At 36.9% G+C, this 19,750-nt stretch overlaps 2 protein-coding genes across 2 annotated transcripts in view; both read left to right on the top strand.

The window, feature by feature from the left end:
• Positions 1-9,246, top strand: part of LOC107587278 (myotubularin-related protein 2-like) — a 30,930-nt gene extending 21,684 nt beyond the window's left edge. The window contains exons 18-23 of the mRNA XM_016274996.1: positions 3,953-4,138; positions 6,821-7,027; positions 7,125-7,217; positions 7,291-7,404; positions 7,497-7,673; positions 8,589-9,246. Coding sequence (XP_016130482.1) covers positions 3,953-4,138; positions 6,821-7,027; positions 7,125-7,217; positions 7,291-7,404; positions 7,497-7,673; positions 8,589-8,738 — 927 coding nt within the window. The 3' untranslated portion in view covers positions 8,739-9,246. The remainder of the gene's footprint in view (positions 1-3,952; positions 4,139-6,820; positions 7,028-7,124; positions 7,218-7,290; positions 7,405-7,496; positions 7,674-8,588) is intronic.
• Positions 9,247-10,388: 1,142 nt separating this feature from the next.
• Positions 10,389-15,090, top strand: LOC107587236 (high mobility group protein B3-like). The gene is made up of 5 exons (XM_016274941.1): positions 10,389-10,495; positions 13,294-13,473; positions 13,569-13,711; positions 13,834-14,008; positions 14,291-15,090. The coding sequence occupies exons 2-5, from the start codon at positions 13,324-13,326 to the stop codon at positions 14,429-14,431; spliced, it is 609 nt and encodes a 202-aa protein (XP_016130427.1). The 5' UTR covers positions 10,389-10,495; positions 13,294-13,323; the 3' UTR covers positions 14,432-15,090.
• The last annotated feature ends 4,660 nt before the right edge of the window (positions 15,091-19,750 follow it).

The raw sequence follows: 19,750 nt of genomic DNA, 5'->3' as shown, positions 1-19,750 counted from the left end.
GCATCAGAGGAATAAATTAAATGTTAAAATACATTCAAATAGAAAACCCTTATTTCACAATATCACTGTTTTGACTGTATTTTTCATCAAATAGATTCAGCCTTGGTGAGTGGAAGAGACTTCTTTCATTAACATTAGTCTTGTATGTACCCTATATATTTATAACAGCATTGAGGAATGCCAGACATGTGTTAGCTTCTTTCTCGCTATCTGGTCCAACTCTTGCATTACAAGAAAAAGAAAAACTTAATATTTTGTACTGAAGTAGTTCATATATAGGTCCACAAAACTAATTTCATGCATTTCAGCCTTTAGAACATAAGGTCTAAGAGATCATGAGAAACATCATTCAGTCAGGTGTGTTTTGGCAAGTACTATATGACAATGAAGACAAAATTTTATGTTTTATATAAAAAATAGTGCTGGGCAATGACTAAATTTTTTTTTTATATTGCGATTAATCGCGTGATTGTCTGCGATTAATCGCATTATGCATAAAATTCAATAATGCATTCAAAAGTAGTGTATTGTGCACTTTTTTCAAAAGTAGTGCTTAAAAGTACTGCTATATGAACAAAAGTGCAATAACATTTGATTTGCAAACACTTTAAACAAATAAGGTGCTTTTTTTTTACAGCAGTATTCCTTTTACATAGTAGCAGTTCAAATATTTCTTGTGAATCTCAACTTATAACATTAATGTAATCAAATTAAATATAAAACAAGCTATTTGCCACTGCCAGTGCATTAACGTTTTTATAGAAAATATTTTATAGTTATAGAAAAACAAGTTATGCTCAGAGTCCAGAGCCTCCATCATAACATTAAAATAGGCACCTTAGAGACCTGCACTATCGCGGGACCCAACGCAACAGAGTGTGGCGCCGGACAACACTTGATGGGCGAGTGCGGGCGGGTAGAGACTCGTGTGTGCGGGATGCGGGAGAATAAGTGTGTACCCACACTAGGCAATCTTAACCGTGCCCGAGCGCGTTTGACCCCCAAAGCCTGGTTCGTTTTACTAGTGGGACCGCTCCGTGCCGTGCATAAAAATAAAAACTGCTTTAATGTACGATAAAATAATTGTCGGCGTTAATCAATTAATGCGTTAACGCGATAATAACGCGATTTATAACAGCATTGAGGAATGCCAGACATGTGTTAGCTTCTTTCTCGCTATCTGGTCCAACTCTTGCATTACAAGAAAAAGAAAAACTTAATATTTTGTACTGAAGTAGTTCATATATAGGTCCACAAAACTAATTTCATGCATTTCAGCCTTTAGAACATAAGGTCTAAGAGATCATGAGAAACATCATTCAGTCAGGTGTGTTTTGGCAAGTACTATATGACAATGAAGACAAAATTTTATGTTTTATATAAAAAATAGTGCTGGGCAATGACTAAATTTTTTTTTTATATTGCGATTAATCGCGTGATTGTCTGCGATTAATCGCATTATGCATAAAATTCAATAATGCATTCAAAAGTAGTGTATTGTGCACTTTTTTTCAAAAGTAGTGCTTAAAAGTACTGCTATATGAACAAAAGTGCAATAACATTTGATTTGCAAACACTTTAAACAAATAAGGTGCTTTTTTTTTACAGCAGTATTCCTTTTACATAGTAGCAGTTCAAATATTTCTTGTGAATCTCAACTTATAACATTAATGTAATCAAATTAAATATAAAACAAGCTATTTGCCACTGCCAGTGCATTAACGTTTTTATAGAAAATATTTTATAGTTATAGAAAAACAAGTTATGCTCAGAGTCCAGAGCCTCCATCATAACATTAAAATAGGCACCTTAGAGACCTGCACTATCGCGGGACCCAACGCAACAGAGTGTGGCGCCGGACAACACTTGATGGGCGAGTGCGGGCGGGTAGAGACTCGTGTGTGCGGGATGCGGGAGAATAAGTGTGTACCCACACTAGGCAATCTTAACCGTGCCCGAGCGCGTTTGACCCCCAAAGCCTGGTTCGTTTTACTAGTGGGACCGCTCCGTGCCGTGCATAAAAATAAAAACTGCTTTAATGTACGATAAAATAATTGTCGGCGTTAATCAATTAATGCGTTAACGCGATAATAACGCGTTAACTTGCCCAGCACTAATAAAAAATAGATACATGAAATGCATATTATACAGTAAGGGATGAATTGAGCTTACTAACCTGTTGTAGTTCCTGAATTTACTTAGAAAAGTGGTTGATTAAAAGTTGTAGTCTTTAAATGCTAAATATGTACAAGTTACGCTGAACCAATTAAAAGGAACACTCCACTATTTTTGAAAATAGGCTCATTTTCCAACTCCCCTAGAGTTAAACAGTTGAGTTTTACCGTTTTCGAATCCATTCAGCCGATCTCCGTGTCTGGCTGGAGCTCTTTTAACTGTAGCTTAGCATAGATCATTGAATCTGATTAGACCGTTAGCATCTCGATCAAAAATTACCAAAGAGTTTCTATATTTTTCCTGTTTAAAACTTGACTCTTCTGTAGTTACATCGTGTACTAAGACCAACGGAAAATGAAAAGTTGGGTGCAGCAGGCGCAATGATATTACGCAGCACCTGAAAATATGCTAAGTTCCGTCAACATAACCAACGTGACCACCTGCTTGCACAAGGAGCGTGCTGGGGACTATTTTCAGGCACTGCGTAATATCAGTGTGCCTGCTGCACCAATGGTACAGCAGCAAAGTTCCTTGATTATTACGCCGGAATGAGAGTATAGTTCCTAGCCATATCGGCCTAGAAAATCACAGCTTTTCATTTTCTGTTGGTCTTAGTACACGATGTAACTACAGAAGAGTCAAGTTTTAAATAGGAAAAATATAGAAACTCTTTGGTCATTTTTGAGCGAGATGCTAACGGTCTAATCAGATTCAATGATCTATGCTAAGCTACAGCTAAAAGTGCTACCGCCAGACCCGGAGATCGGCTGAATGGATTCGAAAACGGTAAAACTCAACTGTTTAACTCTAGGGGAGTTGGAAAATTAGCCTACTTTCAAAAATAGTGGAGTGTTCCTTTAAGGTTTAACTCAGACTAAAGGGATGTTTGACCCAAAAATCAGTTACTCACCCTCATGTGTCTCCAAACCTGTATGACTTTCTCCCATGGAACACAAAAGAGGATATTTTGAAGAATGTTTTGAGGAAGCCCAGTGACTTCCATTGTATGCACAAAAAGAACACATTTCTCACAGTATCGTCTTTGATGTTCCACCGGAGAAAGAAAGTCATACGGTCTTGGAGCGACATGAGAGTAAATGAGTAAAATAAGCATCTTCCCTCAGCTAGAATCTTATCCATTTTAGATTAATATCACCTGTTTTTGGGATTAGTCAAGATGAGGACAAGACAAGGCTTGTGAACATTTCTTAGAAGTTCAGTTCAGTATTTCCTTGAAAGGAATGATAAAAAGCTCATAGATAATTCAGCAATGCTCTGGGCTTATGATAACATGTCAAAACATGTTCCCCTTACACATTACAGCATCGTGTGATGGCTCGAAGTGCAATCTGAATGAGAGAAATCAAATGGTTGAAGAATTGTTAACATTAAAAACACAGATGTTTTGACAGTTTCACTTCTGGAATATCTATCTTAAGGCTGGAATACACTACATGTTGAAACCGATTTTAAAACACTAGGCATCATACACTTGTTGATTTTGTAAATGGTTACAGAGAAATACTGGGCATCATACGGGAATCTAAATGACTGAGGATTACACACTGCCAGACTTTCAAGTTTTTTCTGGGAAATTTGTCAACTCCAACTAATCAAAATCTGCAGACTGGCTCTAAACATCTGAAACTAGCATCGACTCGGCCAGACTGCAAAATCTGGGCAAATCTGTTGTGTATTGCAGGCTTTAAGCTGGTCACTGTGTTTTTGGAACATGGTGGTTTTCTGGAATAGCTGATATGTGGCTTCTGTTCTGTAGGCCAAAGATGGAGGATATGAGAATGAGAGTTTCTACATCAATGTGGAACTGAACTTTCTGGAGATCCCCAACATACACGTGATGAGAGAATCCCTGAGGAAACTGAAGGAGGTGGTGTATCCTGCCATCGACCAACAGCGCTGGTTCTCATCTGTGGACTCTACGCACTGGCTGGAATACATCAGGGTGAGAATATGTGACTGTTAGTTTTGAAGTCAGGATCGAAATTGGACGCCATCAGATGGTCATTATACCCTGACATTAATTCTCATGAAGTTTCGTTGATGTTTCTGTTCTGTCTTCTCTTTTTTTAAATATTCTTTTGCTTAACATTTACAAGTAAACCATACGTTAGCTGAATCTATTGAACTGTCAAATCAAAAATCTTCTTAAAGAAAGAAGTTAAGAAATTTTAAGAATAAGAAGTCTTCATCTGAACAGATTTGGAGAAATTTAGCATTAGATCACTTGCTCACCAATGGATCCTCTGCAGTGAATGGGTGCCGTCAGAATGAGAGTTCAAACAGCTTATGAAAACTTCACAATAATGCACATGATTTCAGTGCATCAATTAACATCTTGAGAAGTGAAAAGTTGCATATTTGCAATAAAAAAATCCAATATTATGACATTTTTAACTGAAGGCCATTGCTAAAGTACAAGTCCTCTATTCACATTCCCTCTTTTTCACATGCCCTTGCATAATCTGTATGTATGCGTGTATATATACACATACACACACACATATATATATATATATTATTCACTTGTTTTTTTTATTATTATTATCAAAATATTCTTTTTTTTTTATTTTTTTTTTTTAGTTTAGAAAATAAGAAATATAACTGCAAGCAGCAATTTCCGGGGTTCAAGCACTATAAGACATTTAGGCACATATGAAAAAAGACATTGTGTATTATCGAACAAGCCTGTAACCAGCTAAATCAATTATTAAAAACAGCATTTTTGGCAATTGCAGGTAATTTACCAAGGAAATATGATGTTTATTAAGATTTATGGCTGTTATAGCACCATCTGTGCTCCGATCTCCAAGCTTGTTTAGAGTCATCTGTCGAATGTGCTCACCTAGTTTTGTGATGTTTTGAGTTTTTGTTCAGGATTTATTGGCTTTTGGGTATATTTAGCCATGCCCTTTTTGTAAATGACACTGTTATAGCTAACCAAAGTGTAAAGTCCAACTTTTTTTGATAATTATTGACCTGGAGAGTCCAGAGAATTGTGCTGCAGTGGTTTTGTTGATATTGGGCGAAAAACCTAGGACTACTTTGCAAAAGTAGGTTTTTGAAATAATCTTGAATAATTATTGTATGTTTTGATTGACCGTAGTGTTTCTTGAGGCAAAGTTGTTCAGTATGAGGAGATCCATCATGATGATATGAATATTGTGTTTATGGGTGAATATTGTGTTTATGGGTGAAACACCACATGATTAGAGAGGTGTAAAACTCATTTGCGTCACCTAATGGCCGATTGCTTTCAAAATTCTTACAGACCTTTAGGGCCATGAGTTGAACATACCCACCAAGTTTCATCCAATTGGCCTCTGTTAACCTTGTCTAATAGGAGCTCAAAATTCATTGGCTGATGGTGGCCATGTTTTTTAAATACGTGAATGTCCTCATATACATTTGTGGCAATTTGGACAAAGACACTGCATACCAATTTTGAAGTCAATCGGACTAACGGTTGTGTAGTTATAGCCGTTTTTATGTTTTTTCCCTGTTATTGCGCCACCAAGTGGCCAAACGCAGCATTTATTTTGTTTTTGTTTGTTTTTTGTTTTTTTACTGTGACCTCAGATTGAGCTCTTACATAAGTGTTCAGAGTTTGGTGAAAATATCTCTTTCCATTCAAGAGTTTTAGTAAAAGTGGCTCCGCAAAGTGGCTACAAACATTTTGCCGTCCCGTCGTGATGGTGAGTCAAAAGTTCATTCTTTTTTTTTTGTGATTAATTATATTGATATTCACACTCCAGAGAATCTTTTTTGCATTGGCTTGGTTCTGATCGAGTGAAAAACCTAGTTCACAAAAGTAGGTTTTTCAAAAATTCTAAAATACCTGAAATTTCCGGTAACGATCAAATCCGATCAGCATGCATTTTGTCCGTCGTTAGCCAAGGATTCCAATGATACAGACACTTGAGCCTGCAACTCAAAACGGTTTAGGAGTTATGAGCGATTTCTTACGTTTGATCACTGTAGCGCCACCGTCAGGCCGATTGGGACAAGCCTTGGTGACATTGTAGATGGTGTGAGTACTACTATCCCTCTATGACTTGCGTTTGGTCTGCTCGATCACTTTTAGGGGAGAATGATGATTTTTGGACATTTTAAAAAATACAATAAGGTTTCTGCGCTTGAAGCACTAAAAACAGTTAATTTTATTTACACAGTACATGTTTTTGCATTCCACTCCACTGGTGTTCCATTATTTTCTATGTAAACATGCGCTAGACAGAAATGTTTGGCCTTTGTCATTCTAAAAACTCAGCGCTCAAGTTAAAAGAAGTAGGCTGGATTTCTGACAATTTTATGACAACTTTAAGCTTTTTACAATGATCTTTAAGATGATTTGAATTCTTCTTAAGTTTTGAGAATCTTAAGAACAATCTTAAGAAAAAATATATTTTTTATATTTTATTTATTTGTGTATACTTATAAGTATTTTTTGAATACATGGTTTTCCAGTGCAGTCAAAAAATGCTTACATTGGACTGGATTTAAATGCCATTGGATACCTCACACTATATATATATATATATATATATATATATATATTAATAATAATAAAAATAATACATTTCTAAGCATTTCTTAAAGGTACAACACTCGGTCATTTTCTCTGTAGCTCTTGCTAGCAGGTGCGGTGCGCATCGCAGACCGAATCGAGTCTGGTAAGACGTCAGTGGTGGTGCACTGCAGCGATGGCTGGGACCGCACGGCTCAGCTCACCTCTCTGGCCATGCTCATGCTGGACGCACACTACCGCTCGCTCAGGGGCTTCCAGGTGCTTCTGGAGAAGGAGTGGCTGAGCTTCGGACACCGCTTTGCCTCAGTCAGTAACATCATGTGTATATGGAAAAAAACATTCTGCACTGAACGTGTGCAGTACTAGCACCTTACGGCTTTCTTCTTGTCCTTCTGTCTGTTAGCGTGTGGGACATGGAGATGGGAATCATGCAAACTCTGAGCGCTCGCCTCTCTTTGTGCAGTTCATCGACTGTGTCTGGCAAATGACCCGGCAGGTGAGGAACAGTGGAGCTGAGAAAAAAAGTATGATGTTGTATTATTGTACGGTTTCTCTTTTTCTCTTCATAGTTTCCCTCTGCGTTTGAATTCAACGAGCTATTTCTCATCACGGTGCTTGATCACCTGTACAGCTGCCTGTTCGGGACGTTTCTTTACAACAGCGAGCAAGAACGAGTCTCGAAGGCAAGAACTAATGCATGCAACTGTTACTTGGTTTTGAAAGTCATTCTGTCATGATTTAATCACCCTAACATCATACAGTTCTGATTTTGCAGGAGGTGTACAGCAAGACCGTGTCTCTGTGGTCATATGTGAACAGCCAGCTTGAGGAATTTACCAACCCGCTGTATGTGAACTACGAGCACCATGTTTTATACCCAGTAGCCAGTTTGAGACATTTAGAGCTTTGGGTCAGTTATTATGTGCGCTGGAACCCTCGCATGAGGCCACAGGTGAGCAGAGGATGATGTTTGATGGCACAGTGTATAATAACTACTTATTCCACATGTGCTACAGTGGTTGTAGGTGAAAAATATGTTTTGTGGAGTTCTGTTAACAGTTCAAAACAGTTAAGATTCTGAGTTGATTTGTATTTTAAGTCGCGTTAAGTAAAATCTGCATTTACTTAAAATGTTATTTTATTTAATATATGGCAAAACTCATCTTTTTAACCATTTATTTTAGAAAATATGTATTATATGGTTTATGTGGTTTTAATTACCATAAATAGGAATCCCTAAAGGGTACTATTTTACTTTTATATGAAGATGTATACAACTTTTTTTTATTTATATTCTATATTATATTAAGTCTAAAATGTTGTATGTTTTTCCATTTTTATTGGGATGAAGTTCACAGTTTTGTGGTCAATGACTTTTGAACTATATATATATATATATATATAAGTATTCATTAAAAATGAATGTCAATAAATTAATAAAATGTTTATTTAGTACAATAATTTGTATTTAGATATAACTTTCTAAAATTGTATTTAAAAAAAACTGTATTAGCCATTTAATTTTGATGTGTTTGTCAATGCAGTTGGACATGCCATTAGATTCTTCACACTTGGATACTTTAAACTTGGTTGCTCAGCTAAGATGAATTTAATTGGATAAAGAAAAAAAGAAAAATGCTATTTAAATGATGCATTTAAAAATGATTCACCAATGTATTTTCACATTTAAAAGTTGTATATATTTATTTATATATACATTTTATTTTGTTGTTTTTATTTAGCAACCTTTACTTTTTATTTTTATGAATTGTATTGTGTTATTTTTATTTTATCTTGCAATTTAGTTGTGCATACCTCACATTCATTGACACTAAAGGCTCTCTTTGTCCCTGTCTCTGTCTGTCAGGTTCCTGTTCATCAGAGTCTGAAGGAGTTGTTGGTCCTGAAGTCGGAGTTGCAGATGAGAGTGGATGAGTTAAAACGAGAAGCAGCTTCATCACAATCTATCTCCTCTTCCTCAGAGCATGAAGGAATGCCCATGCAGACTACTGTCTGAGCATATCTTATTAACTTGGTAAATACTGGTGTCAAAAATCATTATATTTGTTCCAATCTCTGTTGTCACAGTTGAATAATAACAATATTTGAATATGTTTGATAAGATCCTAGTGTAATTCTTGGAATAATAACCACTGTGTGGTCATTGGTGCCCCCTAAAGGGAGAGGGTGCTCGCTGCAGAGCCAAATGGGAGGAGCTGGAGCTCTAGCTCCCCCTCGCTGGATGTAATGGGTGGAGCTAGACACCCAACCACTCCCTAACCCTACCCCTTACCCTATTGCTAAACATAACTCCACCCATTAGTTCACACAGAGGTGGAGCTGGACATCCAGAGAGGGGGAGCTGGAGGTCATTTGGCTCTGCAGTGAGCAGTACTTGCCTAAAGGCCATAAAACCAGTGGCTAAATCACAGAGCACTACAGTTCAACAGACATCCTCCATGAGTTTTCTGTGTGTTAAATTGTGTTTAAGGTATTTAGATTTTTATCACATATTGTTTACAATTGAAAAAGAATGCACTTTTGGTGATTGGTTTGAACATCTTGAGTTTCACCGATTCCAAGACAACAGAGCATTTTTTTGGTCAAATCTTGTTAGCAACAATAAAATGTTATCCAGAACTAAACAGTCGCTCTACAGAAAATGCCTGAATGTTCCAGTGGCTTTGGCAAAAATGTTCTTGCTCTTATAATGCATATAAGAAGTACTCCTCGACACTAATTGAAATGTAACAATTCAAAATCACGCGTAATGTAAAATGTGTGCATAGATTTGCTCTGTGGTTGTGAGTGACATATTTGTGTACATAAACCGCCACCTTAAACTGTTATTATTTAAAATGTGCTTCAGTATTACTATGACATTATAAGGTTTACTAAAAGTTGCCTAATGCGTACATATTTTATTTTCGGAATGTGTTTGTGATATCCATTTTTTATTTTATAGTAACTTTATATTAAGTTTCTAATTTCTTATAAGCTTAAATTTGCAATCATTGAAATTGAAAAACGACATTTTGTAGAATAAAGAATAAAAAATATCTTACATCTTGTGTGTTGTTTCCTGCTTTTGGTAATCCATAATATCTCATTTATGATTTTTTTCATCTGCAAATTTGCTGTTGATTAGACAAAATATGATATCATTATAAATAAAACGGGTTCAAAGTACATGTAAATGTAATTTAAGCCAAATATTTATAATAAAACAAATAAATCGTGTTACTCTTACTAAATTTAATATTGAAAACAAAAACCATATCCATGTATGTCCTTGACACAGTGTTGTGGACAAGGCTTTTAACACAATATTTTATATTACCATCTCTATCTAGGCCGTCCTCGTTTTCATGTGGCAGCCAAACTACCCTATTTTCTTCTACTCCACTCAGTTTTCTCACGCCCTAAACATTGTACAACATACAGTTCCTCTGTATAGTGCACTGTAGTTCACGCTCACACGTGGGTTGCCACAGATCTTTTTAACTTCTGTTATGACAGCAATTCCCGCCTTTTTTTTTAAATAATGGGTGTGGTTTAGGCTTCTATCCAATGGCGGCAAGCTGATTATGAATATGTATGATCTCTTAGCCAATCCACAGTTGTGGAGGCTGTTTTAAATGCGTGCCGGGACCGACCAATCAGGCAGCTCTCGTAGTGAGCTAGCGCGAGGCTGTGTGGTCTTCTATAGAGACGAAGCGCGAGGCCGTTAGTGTGGCTGAGGAGAGCAGACGACAGGACGAACAGTATCAGACGGTATCTATAAAACACTCCATTTTAAAATGGTCACTGGGGCCTAATATTCTCTTTAAAGTCTTATTCTAATTATTTAAAGCCTGTTTTGGGGCGTAAACCATTTTATAACTAACTAACCGTGTTTTCCTTTTTAAAAACTCATTTACAGTGAAATGTTAAAGGTGCTTTGTATTTATTTAGTTCTAAACTATGTTGCTTTCATTTACAGTCAAGAAAAGCTACAATTTGTGTCTGTTAAGCCGAAGTTGAGTGACGAACGTGCTTTTTAAAATGGCTGGCGATGTAAAAAATATGCCTCAAAAATCACGGGGTGCTAAATGGCCTGAAAAGCTGTTGTGAAGTAACGCAGTGTGTCGTCGCTGTGTTCTATATGCTGTGTAATAGTTTCATGTCGTTGTATGTTTTCTGGTTCTGGAGAGCATCGAGCTGTTAAAGCGCTGTTGACAGCCAGTGCCAGTCATGGCTGGTTTGCCTCTGCCTTTGTTATAAACGGGTTTGTGCCGGGCGCGAATTAGCGAATCCTACTATGGGGAAGGTTTGGCTCATGAATATTAATTGATTCTCTGACGTTGCTGCGTTAAATTCGTACAGCGCATCTTTGAATGTATCCAACGAACGCCTTCTTTATAGTATGAATCGTTAATTCGCCAGCTCATTAAATACGTCTACTTGGCAACCAATCAGGCAGCCGCGCGGGGCGTTCGTCACGGCGCGTAATTAATATTCATGTCGCAAGCCTTCACGATAGTAGGATTCGTGATTTTTAGTGTGCAGAACTGGTAAAACTTTGCAAAAGCTGGCTTCGCGGCTCACTGCATTTAATGAACGACTTTTAAAATGGCTTGCCTAGCAGCCTTTAGAAGTCGACAAGTCCTCGAAGTGTCTGCCGTGAAAACTGTGATGTGCAAGTCATTGTTCCCCGCCGCTGATAGAGGCCATTTTAATGAATGGATTCTGATTGAAGAGACACATTCTCTTCGCACATTACTTGCGTTTAAATTTGATCTTATTTTGGAAATAATCACTAACTTGCAGCTTTACGGTAAAAAAAATTTTTTTAGTTACTGTCATCATTTTGCACTTCACAACATGGCATATATATATAAAAAAAACCGTGTTTGAAGGCACCTCGGACGATGTGCAGAACAGGCGCGATACATTGAAACAAACGGGGTTCCCGAAGTTAAAATCCTATTAACTTATTTTTAAGATAACTTAAGTCTTTAAAGACAGGCCTGCTTTAAAAATAGGCACGAGGTTCGTAATTGATGCTATATGCTTCAGTTGAAGCCATAAGCCTGCATGAATTAAACTTTTGTTTTAACCGCAGAACTGCTTGTGGAAAAACTTCATCGCCCATAATTCTGTAAAAATTTCCACAAATCAAAGAATTGAAACCGTTTGCACCAAAATAACTCTTTAGCGCCTGTCCACTCCCATGAACCACTGCAAATGGCATAAGCGTGTATATATATTAGTGCAATAAATGTGATGTATCGTTAGTCACACAGTCTTGTAACGGTCTTTTTATCTTATTTTCAAATATTTTTACTCCAAATGTATGAAAAAATGCATATTTTTTGCAGTCAAACTGTGGCACCCAATCATTTTGGGTCCTCTAAGTCAGTGTTTCCCAACCTTTTTTTTTTTTTTTTAGTTGCGGCACCCTTTGGAAATTAACAAACTTGTGGCACCCTACAAAATTAATTTTGTCAGAATATTTGAATTTCTAACTTCGATATGATCATTTGAAAAGTATAGATATTCGGTACAACAGGGAAGAACTGCAGAATATAATGTCATACAGATATTTTTTGTATTTAAAAAAAAAAAATTGTCCATCAATGGTGGCAATCAGTAGGCTAATTTCTAATGAAGAGACCAATTTATATGACAGATTTTAATGTAGGCTTTTATACATATGTAAACATTATTTAATTACCATTATAACTAGCTATCTCACAAATTTTTGCTCACTCAGTGTTTTTTTATTTTACAGTGGGGTAATTTTGGTGCAGTTGCACGAAATAGCTTGATTTCAAACTTTGAATTGAATAAAAAATGACAAGTAAGCAGTCAGTAAATAAATAAGAACAAATAAAGAAATTAATAATAGCACAAATAAAAAATAACGACAGGCCTTCGAATTAAATCAATTGCTTTTTAGTTTTTCAGGTAGGTCTAACAGTAGGGTTAAGATATGTAACTTTTTTCCTTTTTTTTTTTAATTTAATTTTTATTTCAATTATCCAAGTAATGTTTAGTCCTAGAAAGCTAATATTATCAGAGCACGCGAGCATAACATAGCGGTTAGCAGATCAATGAATGAGAGGGCAGCGTTACCAGAGTTGCCCATATACCACACCATGTTACAACACAGTAGGGCTGTTGCAGACAATACTGTACTACATTGATGTTTCCTGTTGGCTCAATTTCTGAGTGGACTTTGCTGTTCTGATTCGCATGAACGGTATACGAGTGGAGCGACTGAGCGGAGCGCACACGTATAGAGCAGGATAATACACAGAGCATCACACCACGTGAAAGTGAAACCTGAGCGGTGAACTAATTTTCGGCAGCCGAAATTTCGGTGCATCTCATTATTGGCAACATCAGAAATGGATATTATATAGATGCTTTTTTTTTTTTTTTTTTTTTTTACATTTTAGCAATTTAAAAATATTTTAAAAAAAATGTTACACTGCACCCCTGCTCTCGACAGACGGCACCCCGGTTGGGAAACACTGCTCTAAGTAATAAACATTTGTTTTAGTTTATTAAATTGTCTGTATTTCTAGGTGTAGTGAAAGTTGAGTGGCTTTGTAAAAATGGCAAAGGGTGATCCAGGAAAGCCCAAGGGCAAGATGTCCTCCTATGCTTATTTTGTGAAGACGTGTCGTGAAGAGCACAACAAGAAGAACCCTGGTGTCACGGTTAACTTCTCAGAATTTTCCAAGAAGTGCTCTGAAAGATGGAAAGTAAGTAGAATATAAAGATAATAGAATATAAAGTCAATGAAAACGAATTAAAAAGTCTGCAGGTAGCAGCTTAAAGAAACTGTCATTTGTTTCAGACTATGTCACCAAAAGAGAAGACTAAATTTGATGACTTGGCCAAGCAGGACAAAGTCCGTTATGACCAGGAAATGATGAACTTCAATCCAGGAAAGAAAGGTCAGAAGCAGAAGAAGGACCCTAATGCTCCAAGGCGGCCACCGTATGTGCTCTTTCCTTTTACAGGACCTATTTCTAGAGCTTATTTCCGTGATTCTGGATGGAATATATGCCCTTATTTGGTTTAGTTACTTAAATGTTTGTCTTTTTTTTTCCTTTTCCCAGGTCTGGATTTTTCCTGTTCTGTGCAGAAGAAAGGCCCAGCATAAAGGCTCAGAACCCCGGTCTGGGCATTGGCGATATAGCCAAGAAGCTGGGAGAGATGTGGAACAATCTGTCTGATTCCGAGAAGCAGCCCTTCCTGTCCAAGGCCAACAAACTGAAGGACAAGTATCAGAAGGTGGAGCATGACCTCTCTAAAAATGCTGTTCATTATTCAGTGTGGATAGTGTTTGAAGAACAAATGAGAAATTGATTTCTGAAGGGTCCTGTGGCACTGAAGACTGGAGTAATGGCTGCTGAAAATTCTGCTTTGCCATCACAGGAATAAATTGCATTTTAAAATGTATTCAAATAGAAACAATTTTAAATTGTTGTAATACTTTACAATATTACTGGTTTACTGTGTTTATTCAGTGCAGCCTTGATTAGCATAAGAGTTGTAAGTGTTTTGTTTTCTCAGGACATGGCTGACTACAGAGGAAAGGGGAAAGGAAGCGGAGGGGCATCATCTGCCAAATCCAAACCCAAGGATGATGATGATGAAGATGACGACGATGATGATGAGGAGGATGAGGAAGAGGAAGATGATGAGGATGACTAAAGAACTCGTTTCTCCTAATTGGGCAGCAAGTTATTTGTTCGCAGCCAATTAGTATCAGTTAAGTCTGGGTCTAAGAGGTCTTGATGTCAAGGCTGCTATAAACTGATCACCAGTAGAGATGCCCAATGCATGCAAGCTCTGACTTTAGACAACCAAACTTTCTCAGTGCTGGGTTTGCTGGTGGTCCAGTTACAGCTTGCTATTAAACTGCATTGGCAAAAACAAAATATTTCCACACCTTTCAACAATAAACAAAGTGGTAGCAGTGCATACTCTTTTAAAACTATTTAAGGTGGTGTGTTTCTGTGTGGCTGTTGATGTAGTTAGGTTTTTTTTTTTTTTTTTTTCCTACTCTCCCAGCTTTAAAAATGCACAATTTGTTGCTATATTTAAAGTTCAGTTTCGTTTGGCCCCATAAGCTTCCTGCATTGTTGAAAGGATGTTTGTGAATTGTGGTTATATTATTATTTGTGTAATTTTGACTGATTACATTGATGATTTTATGTGTGGAGAGTCTAGGGACATTTTCAGCTTTAACCAGAGGCAAGTGATCAGCTGTTAAGCTGGGGAAAGCTCTTATTTGCATCTTTAGTTGTTACTTTTTTTTTATGTCTAGGTGACACTGATTTGAAATAAACATGGCATTTTTAGATCTCAAATGATTCAAGTGACTTTCTTATCTGCAAAATGTAGTGTGTAAATACTTGGGGTATTTGTCAATGTTATCAATAAAAGGATAAATGGTTATAGTTTCTTTTGAGAGTGCTCATTTAATTTGGATTTGTTGTCATCCTCTCCATTTAATCATAACTGATAATGCATTGACTGGGGTGAGCCACTAGATGTCAATGGAGGGCACCTATTACATAAACTGTTTAACAACTTGGGATGGGGTCCTCAACTCTGGCCCTTGAGATCCACTTTCCTGCAGAGTTTCGCTCTGACCCTAATCAAACACACCAGAACCAGCTCATCAAGGTCTTTAGGATCACTACAAAGTTGCAGGTAGGTAATCCAGGTTGGAGCTAAACTCTGCCGGAAAGTGGATCTCAAGGGCCAAAGTTGAGGACCCCTGACCTTGAGAAAGCGGTCAACAAAACCAAAAATCCCAGAACGCAGTGCAACAAGTGTAAAAATCCATTCAAATGGCAATAAACATGAGAGAAAAGGTGATTCTATTCCGTATCAAACAGTATGAGAGTAAAATATTCTTCCAATAACAAATGATCAATGCTGTCAACAAAGCAGTTTATATAAAAAAAATGAGGGGAAAAGGGACTTTTCTTCCTGCAATCCTGGGGTCATGTATTTTCAACTAAATATAGGCCGTTGTCAAATTTGTGAGTTTAAATTGTTGGATACGATCAGGATCTTTGACCTCTCGATTTAAGGGGGGTATAGACACTTGGCCTAATTGTAGATTAATTTTGTGTGAAATAATCGTTCATCCTGCATATATAGACCTACCTTTGTTGTAGGCACAGTTCATGTAAAAATCAAGGAAAATCAAATTCTTCATGACATGACGATTTTAACATTACAATTCAAATGCCGCATGGTTTCTGTATTATGTCAGGTAAATGTAGTGTAAAAGTGCGATCACATTTGCCGTTGCTCTGCCAACAAAACAGTAACAGGTGAGAGACTGAGAAAAGGTGCCTTTTGTCCATCACAACCCTATACAGACTGCCTTAAATATTAGAAGTTTGCAAAAGCGCATGCATCCTCTAAAATTGATTTCTATAGTAAAATTGTTTTATGAAATGTCGTCCTGCCTGATGGAATCTTTTTTCTTAAATAACAGAATATTTCTGGTATGTGGAGGAAAGCAATGTGTCAAAAAGCTGTGAAAAGCCCTTCGGATAGCCTATCCCCTGAGAACTGAACCAAGCCATACATATTTAATGTGATCTCACCTCAGCTGTTGGTTTTATACTGCAAATATAACAGGAACAATGGTATTACAAACTACCAGCGACAGTGATATGCACTGCACACGTGCACTCTGAGATGAGGCCCAAAATATTGTATATATTTGGATCACTGATGCACATTTTAAAATGTATGACTGATTAGATCCAGCCATCCAAGTGACATTTATTTTAAAGAAAGACAGCATACTTCTATCAGGGACAACCATTCTCTGGTCAATAATGTCAGACAGGGATTTATTAGTAATATTTTACTGGGGCACAGAGGTATTTGTGGCTCTTGTTCCTGTATAGCGACGTGGGTGCATAGCAAATTTGGGGTCTTATAATTGGACATGGGTACCCCTCCTTTCTTAATGCAGATTAATGACTTCATAGTCAACGTGACAAGCTACAGTAGCTGATGTCAATATTGTGACTAAAGCAATACTGAATTCAGTTTCTCAGTGTCAGGATATGCATCGAGTGCTTTCACACTATTGTCTTGTCTTCTGCGATGAATGGATGTAATATCACATCATTTCCGCTTCAGACATTTTAACCATAAAGCCTACTGTATCATATTTGACTGTATCATAAAGCTTTGCTGAAAGATGTACACAATTTTCTACATCCCTTTTGTCGTCTGATTGATAGTTCATACTTTTTTAGTATAATTTGACTTTTTTTTTCTATCTTCTCATTTTATCATACTGTGTGAGCCATAAAAGCCTGACATAAAATAAATAAACAAATGTTGCATATGTTTTAAGATTTTGTCAAAAGGTTTCTGGAGGAAAAATATAATTTTTTTACATTAATATGTATTATTGCATTATGTCAGGCTTTACAGGGTTAAATTACCTCTATAGTGGTTATTATTTAGCTAGTCTGCGACAATTAAATCGGGAACATTCTCCATCGCAATACTTAGAGATTTGTATGAATATAAATATTGTAATAAATAAAAACAAACTCACATTATCACAAAATTTACTCAAATATGTCCTAAGTGCAAGCCACTACCTAATTTGTATCAGATGTTTTACTGTAGTGTACATTAAACATATCAAATCTACTTTCCAACAATTGCTGTTTGGTCCAAATGATTGTTCCTCTGGGGACAAAAGGGTTTAAATCGTTTATTTATTTATTTATTTATTTATATAAAAGTTGTTTACCCAAAAATGAAAATTTGCTGAAAATGCACTCCTTCTCAGGCCATCCGAGATGTTTCTTCATGGGAACAGATTTGGAGAAATTTAGCATTCCATCACTTGCTCACGAATGGATTCGCTGCAGTGAATGGGTGCCGTCAGAATAAGGGTCCAAACAGCTGATAAAAACATCACAATAATCCACACTACTCCAGTCCATCAATTAACGTCTTGTGAAGCCAAAAGCTGCCTGTTTGTAATAGTGAAGCAAAGTCCGATTCATTTCCGCGAACCGGTTCTTTTCGGACAGATCGGCTCATTGAACCGGTTCAAAAAGCCGATTAATCGGTTCCTGACGTCATCAAGCAATAACGTCTCTACGCATTTCTTTTCTAACAACTCAGTGCCATGTTGTATCAATGAAAAATTCAAATAAGTCATTTGTGTCAACGCATATTGAAAAATTAAAAAATAAAGTTATTTGTGTGAAAGCATATTGCTGATTATTGCCATATAATTCACTTAAGTTAATGGTGTTTGTGGTGACAGTTTCATTCGCGTGCGGATCCGACTGACTGAGCAATATTGACTAGCCTACAACTTGGATACGACTCCTAAAAGTTTCGCACCTACAGCACACATTACAGACATTGATGCACAAACGTGGATATGTTCTACATGTCTACAGTATAAAGAATGAATAAACCAGTCTTATAAACTCCTTGATTTCACTTAAGCAACTTTAAATATAATATGCATGCACAATAAACTATTGTAAAATGTATTTGCATCACTCGACAGAAGGGTTTTTGCAGATTTTAATAAAATGTCAATTAATTGCAGTCATAATAAACAAGCATATTTCCAGTACGCGCCTCAGGCTTGCACATTATCGTCAACTCACTCATCGGAATCTTCGGTAATCTTCGGCAAACTTCGCCACGGCTCATTCGGTTCTTGTTGAGTCCTCGGTAATCCTCGGCAAACTTCGACAGTTGGTTGATCCGGCTCATTCGGTTCTTTTTGAGTTGGACTTGCTACTTCGGCTGTGCATCCTGTGTCATCAACGTTCGATTTGTGAACCGGCTCAACCGGTTACTTCCTGAGAACCGGCTCAAAAGAACGATTCGTTCAAGAACCTAACATCACTAGTTTGTAAGAAACAAATTAATCACACTTCAAACCATTGCTCCCGGCTAAAATACGACTCCTCTATTCAATATTCTTGAATTCCTCCAGTGAAGACATCTCGTCTGAATCAGGAGAGAAATATGCACAGGTCAAGCACCGTTCACATGTGAAAACAGTTCTAAACAAATATGTCAGTGGATTTTTCATGTGAGAGGACATCTCACTTTTCAACTTTTTCACTGGAGGAAGTGTTATTATAGATTAAAGACTTGTATTTTGGCCAGAATTAAAGTTAATATGATGTTCTTATTTCTTACAAGCATGCAGCTTTTCACAAGACGTTAATAGATGGACTGGAGTGGTGTGGATTAGCCTACTTGTGGATTATTGTGATGTTTTTATCAGCTGTTTGGACTCTCATTCTGACGGCACCCATTCACTGCAGAGGATACATTGGTGAGCACGTGATGCAATGTGACATTTTTCCAAATCTGTTCCCTTGAAGAAACAAACTACAATCTTGGATGGCCTTAGTTGGAGTAAATTTTCAGCAACGTTTCATTTTTGAATATATTCATTTTTTTTTAAGCAAATACAGAAACATCAAGAAATATTAAACTAATGTGAAAGGGTTAAACTGTAGACATCTTGGCTTTTCAGATGATGTCTCAAATCTCTTCTGTCCAACCACCTGCTCCACTTTTCCCAAATCTCTCTCATCCTGCATTTTGTCCCCTCATCAAATATCACGTTTCACTCTGTAATATAAGATTATGCAAGTAAAATGGTCTTCAAACGGCATTTTATAATGAAATCTAAAATTTAAAGAACGTATTATTTCCGTCATTCATCAGAAATGCAACTAAAAAAAAAGTTACTAGATGCTAACGTTAACGATACACTGAAAGATGTATTGTCATATTCTACACAGAACCAGTTTGCATGCTGTTGTCATAGATTTTGGATTACCCAAATCTCATATATCACCCTCCAGCATGTCCACCAGCCCTCCTGTCTTCCACTGATTTATGCTAACAGCACATTAGCCTCATTCAGTTAATCAGGGCTGCATTATAATAGATTGGCGAGAGCATAAAGTATGCTAGCACTTGACCAATTAT

This window comes from Sinocyclocheilus grahami, unplaced genomic scaffold (genome assembly GCF_001515645.1).
Source record: "Sinocyclocheilus grahami isolate Dianchi unplaced genomic scaffold, SAMN03320097.WGS_v1.1 scaffold91.1, whole genome shotgun sequence".
In the NCBI taxonomy this organism is placed as follows: Eukaryota; Metazoa; Chordata; class Actinopteri; order Cypriniformes; family Cyprinidae; genus Sinocyclocheilus; species Sinocyclocheilus grahami.
This window is presented reverse-complemented; position numbering and strand designations above follow the sequence as displayed.

What these genes read in the sequence shown, in the direction of transcription:
- LOC107587236 (XM_016274941.1), top strand. Translation starts at nt 13,324, where the DNA reads ATGGCAAAGGGTGATCCAGGAAAGCCCAAGGGCAAGATGTCCTCCTAT. An exon ending in AGTGCTCTGAAAGATGGAAA is followed by an intron (nt 13,474 to 13,568) that starts GTAAGTAGAATA and finishes CATTTGTTTCAG; the next exon opens with ACTATGTCACCAAAAGAGAA. An exon ending in AATGCTCCAAGGCGGCCACC is followed by an intron (nt 13,712 to 13,833) that starts GTATGTGCTCTT and finishes TCCTTTTCCCAG; the next exon opens with GTCTGGATTTTTCCTGTTCT.